This window comes from Myotis brandtii, unplaced genomic scaffold (assembly GCF_000412655.1).
Source record: "Myotis brandtii unplaced genomic scaffold, ASM41265v1 scaffold26, whole genome shotgun sequence".
NCBI classification, from domain to species: Eukaryota; Metazoa; Chordata; class Mammalia; order Chiroptera; family Vespertilionidae; genus Myotis; species Myotis brandtii.
Window position 1 is genome coordinate 3,307,928 of NW_005359880.1, and position 7,505 is coordinate 3,315,432.

The 7,505-nt window shown below is 47.2% G+C and overlaps 1 protein-coding gene across 1 annotated transcript in view; it reads right to left on the reverse strand.

Moving 5' to 3' along the window:
* The window catches only part of WLS (wntless Wnt ligand secretion mediator), a 103,737-nt gene extending 102,048 nt beyond the window's left edge, over positions 1-1,689 (reverse strand). Inside the window, exon 1 of the mRNA XM_005868061.2 lies at positions 1,313-1,689. Within this exon, the coding sequence (XP_005868123.1) occupies positions 1,313-1,418 (106 nt within the window). The 5' untranslated portion in view covers positions 1,419-1,689. The remainder of the gene's footprint in view (positions 1-1,312) is intronic.
* Between the last annotated feature and the right edge of the window lie 5,816 nt (positions 1,690-7,505).

Here is a 7,505-nt window from a genome sequence, read left to right on the forward strand (position 1 = left end):
TCCCATCAAACCCAGGTATGGAGACAAAACGCCAAGCATACGACTCAAAGCGCCCGAGCTCTCACCCCCAAGACGACTACGACGCCCGTTCTGTGCAGACTCTTGGCAAAGGGAAGCGGGGAGAAAGCCCCTCCGTGGACTTCCAACTCCACAAAGTTTTACAAATCCCAGAAGGGAGCAAAATCTCCCATCCGCGCAGGCGGCAAAGTTGGCGCTGAAGTTTGTACCGGGATGTCCTAAATCTCGTGGGGGAAGAGGACAGGAGAGTGTGGAGAGGCGGGAAGATGGATGAAGACGAAGAGACAGCAAAAGAAAAAGGGGGGGCGTAGTTTTTCGAGTGGAAGGTCCTTGAGACCTTCCTCTTCAACCGGAAGCCTCTTTGGCTATGAGAGGTCCGGGCTGTGCGCACCGGGAGAGGTCTCCAAGGGCGGGCGCCTTCGTCGCCGGGGCCGGGAGCTGTCACCTGCGCGGGGCTGCGGCGGTGAGCTTCCCACCGGCCAAGGTGGGACCGCGGGCTGCAGACTCCCCCGCTCTCGGGGCTCTGAGAAGTGGGGGAGGGCAGATTCGAAAAGAGGGCGCCGGGCCAAAAGCAACACCTTTCGGATACGCGGTTCCCCTCCGACCTCTCCAACTTCCACCGGCGCCAGCCAAGGACTTTCTCCCACCGCACCCCACCCCATCCTGCCTCCCTGCCCGCGCTCGGACCTTCTGACTGCAAGGGCGGAGGGCGGGATAGGGTGCGGCGAGGGAGCAGAGGGGGCGGAGGTTGGGACCCAAAATACAAACGCTCACCCCCCTGGCTGCGAAGACCAAATGCATTTCCACAGGCAACCAGCACAACCCTGTAACTGGGCTCCGGGTTTGCACGGGGCGCAGTTCCCCGACTCTTCTGTTGTTCCTAATAAAGTCTATTACGCTGCCCTCCGGAGCTGAATGGGAGGGGAAGGAGAGGAAAGGGGGGGGGAGCGCGGGAAAAAGCGGGGGTGGGGGGAGCAGCAATCAACTTTGTAACCCAGCGCTCCCTCCCGCGATCCGTCGCCATGCTTAAGATTCCCACCCCCGCCACCCCCCTCCTTCCTTTCAAGTGGATACTGAAACTAGGCCAAAACTTTTTCCCCTCCTTTTCTCTTAGCCACTAGACTGGATTGTGCCCCACGGAGCCCCATGGAGCTCTGCTTTCTTAAGCACAATAGCCGGACTAATTAGATCATAGAAGCAAGACAGTGATACTGTAACAAGTAGCCCGAGAGGCGAAGAGGGAAGGGGCCCGAAAAGAGAGAAAGGGGGAAAAGTTTGCAGCTCTGGCACTTACCAATCAAGCCTCCCACCAGAAAGGCGATGATTTGGAACACGAGCAGAATCCCACCAACAATGCATAGCTTCTTGGTGCTCATATTTTCTATAATTGCCCCAGCCATTTTTGCGCCCCCCTTTTTCCTTTTCTTTTGGAAATAAAATGTTTTAGGGTGTGCTTTTGCTCGCTCTCCTCTCACGCTCCCCCCCGCCTCCCTCGCCTCCTTTCTGGACGCTGCAAAACTTCAGGGGTGCGGGATCGCGGCGAGGATGGGACCGGGACGGTAGGCGCCCGCACGGATTCCCCTGGCGCAGCCGCTCGCGCTCCCCCAATGCCCGGAGCTGTGATTGTGGCCGCTCCGCCGCCTGTGGACGCTTAAAGGAGCAGGGAAGCGGATCACATGACACCGCCTCCCTCCCTTTCTTCCTCCCTCCCTCTCGCGCTTCCTCCCTCCCTCCCTACCTCCCTCTCTTCCTCACCCCCTTGCCCGCCTGTGCGGGGCTCCGAGCTCCCGAGTCAGGCCGGCAGCTTGTCCCGCCTGCGGCCCGTGTCGTTTGGGGGTTGATGTTGCTGTTAAGTGGGTTCCCCCTACCCCGCCTCTTACACGCTTTCTTGTCTGGTGCGAGATTTAAACCACTCGTGGATAGCTTTGCAGACCTTTAACTAAGGCGTTGACTTTAGGAAATGGTCCCCACCCCCCAACTGCTAGAACTCTCTTTAGGAAAGAGGAGGAGAATTTTTTTTTTTTAAAGGGACCCCAACAATGTTTATATCAAAGAACAGAGATGTGGAATAATGTCTCGGCTCGGCTCCCTAATGCCTGAGCCCAGCCTCGGTTATTAGGCACATACCCAGCTAAATTCCACACAACCCCTCTCCCCCCGCCCCACGGCACCCCTTGAGGAACCCTGTGCTCCAGCCAAATCAGACCGCTGTTCCTTACATGATACCCCACTCCCTGTGTTTCCAGAGCCTTGACCCTAGTTCTTGCGTTTTAAAAAAAAATTGTTTTTTAAAGTCCATCAGAGTTTTAATCCTTTAAAAATCAACTCGCCTGAAGAACCTTGCTAATTTTCCAAACCATCTTTGTAACATCCCCGGGAACTGAGCCCCTACAGTTCCTGTTTACATTCTTAGCTCCTATTGTAAAGGACTTGTAAGGGCGTTTGTCTCCACCGCGGAGCCTAAACTCCTGGGGGATAGGGACCGAGTTTTATTCATCTTTGCACCCCCCGTGGTGCCTAACAAAATTCTAGCTCTAGTAGGTCCTCCATAAACTTTTGTGGCCTGAATAAATCAGTGAATGTGAAAACAAGCCCACCGTTTGCATTTCAAAAGCCTAAAAGAGACATTTGATTTAGATGGTACACATATTAAATTGCAATGTTTGTTCTCTCTTAGTGAGGATATACTTATGCTTATACTTAACCTGGAGGGGGGAACAGAGGGTGGGACACAAGAGATTTCCTGCTCTATGGAGAATAAATTCCTGGGCCTGGTTTTTCTGTGTTTCATAAACTGGTTACTTGGCCAGCACAACACACATTTCCCAATAGACCCTGGGTCTGGTAACCTCTCCTCTCCACTCTCACACATGCAGGGTTTCCACCACTGCTTACACACCTGATTTCTTGCCCCTCCACTCCATCGACACCCTCTTTAAGCCAAGGGAACGTGGAAGGTCCTGTCTCCTCCTCTACTCTGCTCCTGAACTTGTATTGCCCTTCCAGAAGATGCCATGCAGCTTACACATCATAGAGGTGCTTATTTCTAAAGTTCAAGTAGATACTTCTTGCTGAACTGGTATCAAACTTTATGGATATAAAACTACACTAACAGCCTGAACTAACAGTTCTGGGATATGTTTGCTCTTTATTCCTTCTTCCCCTAACCAGCAGTCACTCACTGAGCCCTTAACCCTTTCCATGCTCTCTTTTCTCAGCACTGGAGGCTAGATACCAAGATGTGAAGACACTTGTCCTTGTCGTGGCACCTAGACTCCTCAGTCTAGCTGGTAGCCACTGAGTAGTGATGAACAACCTTAACCGTGGAGGACATCAGATCAGACAGGAAGAAGCAGGAGGAATTCTTGTCAACATTCATGGTCAGAGTGTTTGACTGATGCCCAAACATAGATAGACCAGTGTGGCCTATTTGCCTTCCTTCTTTGCCTTTTCAGACACTTGCATCTCGGCCTATTTGCCTTCCTTCTTTGCCTTTTGCCTTCCTTCTTTGCCTTTTCAGACACTTGCATCTTTTTTTTTTTTTTCCCCTGACAGGAGTAAGTTCCAGAGCATCATAAATAGAAAGAATGTCCTTCTCTTGCTAGTATACTCTACATTATGTGTTCTCATCTCAGCAAGCTGCCAACTTCCACATATTTAAATAATAATGATGCCTTAGGGTTAGAATTTCTCTTTTTTTTAACACAAGGGGATATTTTTTAGTAAAGTTGATAGGATTCAATATTAAGATTTACTCTTCATTTGATTCTACTTTTCACTATTAAGGAAGAAAGAAATGGTGTTCCATGCACCTCAAATATGAATTGGATCTATAAGAAATTCTTGGCGAGCTGAATTGGTTTATTTGTTGAAGATTAGTGAGTTCCCCAGCTCACTTTTCTGTGAACTGCTACAACACCCCTCCATCCTCTTGGCTCCCAAATGTAGGTCTTCAGAGTAACTGACCTAATTCTCCAAGGTCTGGAAATGAAAGGCTTGGAATAAAACACTGGTTCCCCACCAAGGTGATACTCTGTTTTGAAAGGGCACTTATTATTTAACATTTTAATTTTAAAAAGAGATATTTCTCATTGCTAACCTGTGCTTCTAACTTGTATGAGAGATTACCCTATTGCCAACTGAGTGAGGGCAGACACACATAGCATTAATAACCATGAACAGCTTTTTAAAAAATTACAGTTTCCATTTTGTCTTTTTAAAAATTAAAACTGACTGTTGGATTCTTAATTTCCAAGTAGAAAAGAGCATGAGTTTTCAAGTTGGCTGCATCTGGGGTGGAGCCTAACTCTCAGCTCTGACCTTTGCTATATGTGATCCGGGCCACCTACTTTCTCCACGGCTCAGTTTTCTGATCTGTAAAGTGGAGATAATAATAGTACCTAACTCATGCTGTTCTTGCAAGATATTATTAACTAATATCTAGCTCGTGGTGTTCTTGCAAGATATTATTAATTATTATAATTAGGAACCCTTAAGGGAAATCAATAATCATGTGTAAAAAACTAGTAAAAAATGATCATTCATTGGTTCTTTCTCAGCTCTAAAATTTTATCATGCTATAATTATTTTTTGAATCATATTTCAGGAGCAGCCTAAGTAATTAACTGACAAGGACGCTGACAAGGCACTCAGTGAACTTTGAACATAGAAACATTCTAAAAACTGCTCCCCATCACCAGTAACTGCATCTCCTGTCCCGCACCTCCGTTCCCCATTCCTGTATAGCATTTACTGGCACGTCTATCCCGGGCTGTAGTTTGCACCTACATCTGCACATGTGCCCTGTTGTCACCCCTGGCTTGCAAACTCCTTAAGAGCAAGGAGAATATGACCCGAGCCTTTGTCTGTCTCGCAGCCCCAGCAGAGCACCTTGCACAGAGAGGGCTCATTTCCTGGAGGTGAGAAAGCCCCCTTTGGAAGCCAAAGGCAGCATATCATTATCATCATCGCAGTACATGTAATGTAGAGATCTAAGAGAATTGCATATACCTCCTCAAACACCTAATTTACTTCCCGGAGGGACCTAACGAGAGTAATAATCTCTCTGGGAGGCTTCTCATTCTCATAAATAGCTTTTATCCATAAATGGCATCCCTGTGTCTCCTTCAGTGTTGGTATTTTCTCGTAGTTAGTGTCTGTGAATGTGAGCAGGCACTTTGGGTTCACACTCTATTATTCAGTGTCACTTTTCCCTTCTCTCTCTCTCTCTCTCTCTCTCTCTCTCTCTCGATATGAAGAGTCCTTTAGAAGTTTTCAGTTCACCAGTGGAAGGGATTAAATATTAATAGTACAGCTTTTTTAAATGTGTGTGTTTTTTTAAAGGAACCACCCTTCCCATTTCTCTCTATGAGCTCCTTTGTCTTGTTTTATATGTACCTTTTCTAGTACCTCCTTTTGCACACTAACCTTGAGTAGTAACTATTCAGAACCCAGAGCTGGGAAGACTGTTACTTTCAACCTGATCTTTAGATGAAACTGTTTCATAAATATCCCACCACCTTCTCCCATTTTACACATCAGCACCCACCCTGAATAAACTCCATTTCACCTTTTCTTTTACGTTTCACGCATTAGGCTTATTCAGTCACTGCTTTAAGTCTTACTAGCTGTATATATAAATCTGAGAATATTACTTACCTTTTTGAGACTTACCTTTCTCATTTCTTTTTTTTTAAAGGATGCTAATACCAACCCCTTAAATTGTGGTGAACATTTTTTTAAAAATAATGTTACAAAGTGACTAGCATAGAGCCTGACAAGTGGACTCTCAGCAAATGTTTCCCGTGTTATAAGCGGGGAGGGGTTCTGTTCTCAAATAGCAAAACAGCATAACAAAGCAAAGAACTATAACCCCCCTCATCATTGTTTCTTATGAAGTTGCCTTTTGAACCCAGGCAACTTGGAAGGGGAAGGTAAAAATCTTGATCGGTTTCCAGAGGCCTCTTGTGGGAGGCAGCTGACAACTTGAAGTAGCCAGCCAGCCTCCTGCTGTTTTCCAGACTTGAAAGAGGCTGCAGCAGAGAGCTGGGATGCCTCCAGTGTCTACCTCTGAGATGGCATGTGCTCAGTTTCTGGAGCAGGGGTCAGAGAAAGGGTCCTTTATCTGCCAGTTTCCCTAACATAAACCTAGTGGGGTCTGAGCTGGCTGATCCCCCTCCCCATGCCCTCTTGACTGCTCTCCCTCCCCGTCTCACCTTGTACTTTGACATGCTCATAAGCTCCTCTCCATCTGCCCCTCCCCATGGAGAATGGCGGTGGGAGGAAAGCCTGAACAGGCCAAGCAACACCTGCCCTGGACAGCGATCCTGTGATATGTAGACAGCAACCAACACTGAGGCACAGAGTCAGCAGAGAAATTGTGTTGAATGAATGAATGAACGAATGAATGAACACATTCCAGTCTCTGGCTATCCAGGGGTTCAGGAAGCCCCCCCCCCAAATGGCCAATGTCAGGAAGAAGGACTCTAGGGGTTCAGGAAGGTTCCCCCCCCCCCAAATGGCCAATGTCAGGAAGAAGGACTCAGGCTTCACTCAGCCCTAGACCATCTGGGGTGAGAATAGGCCTTGACTTGGGCCAAAGCCCAATCCTTTCCCCATGCTAACTGTAAAGTAGCTCAGAATCATCACTAAGTAGCTCACCATGAAGGGTAATCTCCAATAAAATCAGCTTTAGGTGCGAAATATGTAATGTGGGAAAGTAAAGGTTGTGTGAGGGTAAAATACATGAAAGTCAAGGACCTTTAATATTTCCCCTTTGCATTAGACAAAGGAAACTGCCAAACATCAGATCTAACAGCAGCCTGATACTAATGTCGATAATTATAACAGTAACAACAACAACTTACACTGATTGCTTCCTATGTACCAAGCACTGTACCAAATGACTCATGAAATGCTCTACAAAGTATGTTATCATCATTAATACACACAACAGTCCTATGCAGTAGGTACTCTTTTATCATTTTTTTTTAAAAGCCAGTTCAGAGAAATTAAGGAATATTCTCTTGATCACACTGCTAGAAGCCTGGGGAGTTCAGATTCTGTGGTAGATGCAACACATCATTCATTCAATTACCAAATACTGATTGAATGCGTGCGAGTGCCAGGAACTGATCTAGATGCTGGGGAAGAGCAGTGGGCCCAACAAAGGCCTTGCCCTCATGGAGCCTACGCTAGAAAGCCTACTACAGAGCCTCGGTTCTTACCTCTTTTATGTGAGCTGTGCCCTTCGAACTCAACAAAGAAAGAAACCTGCAGGGCTGTGGAAATGAGTAGAAATCACCTCTTTGGCGTGCCCACGGGCCTCCCTCCCGCTTTCCCCAGGAGCTCTCAGGAGACATTCACTCAGAAACTCCTGTTCCTGCCAGTTCTGAGACAGGCACTGTTTTAGTGTTCTTTGGCTGCTCCTTTGTTCATACATTCAACTCTGTTTTCTTCCTGAGCACCCTACTCCCACTCAGATCAAA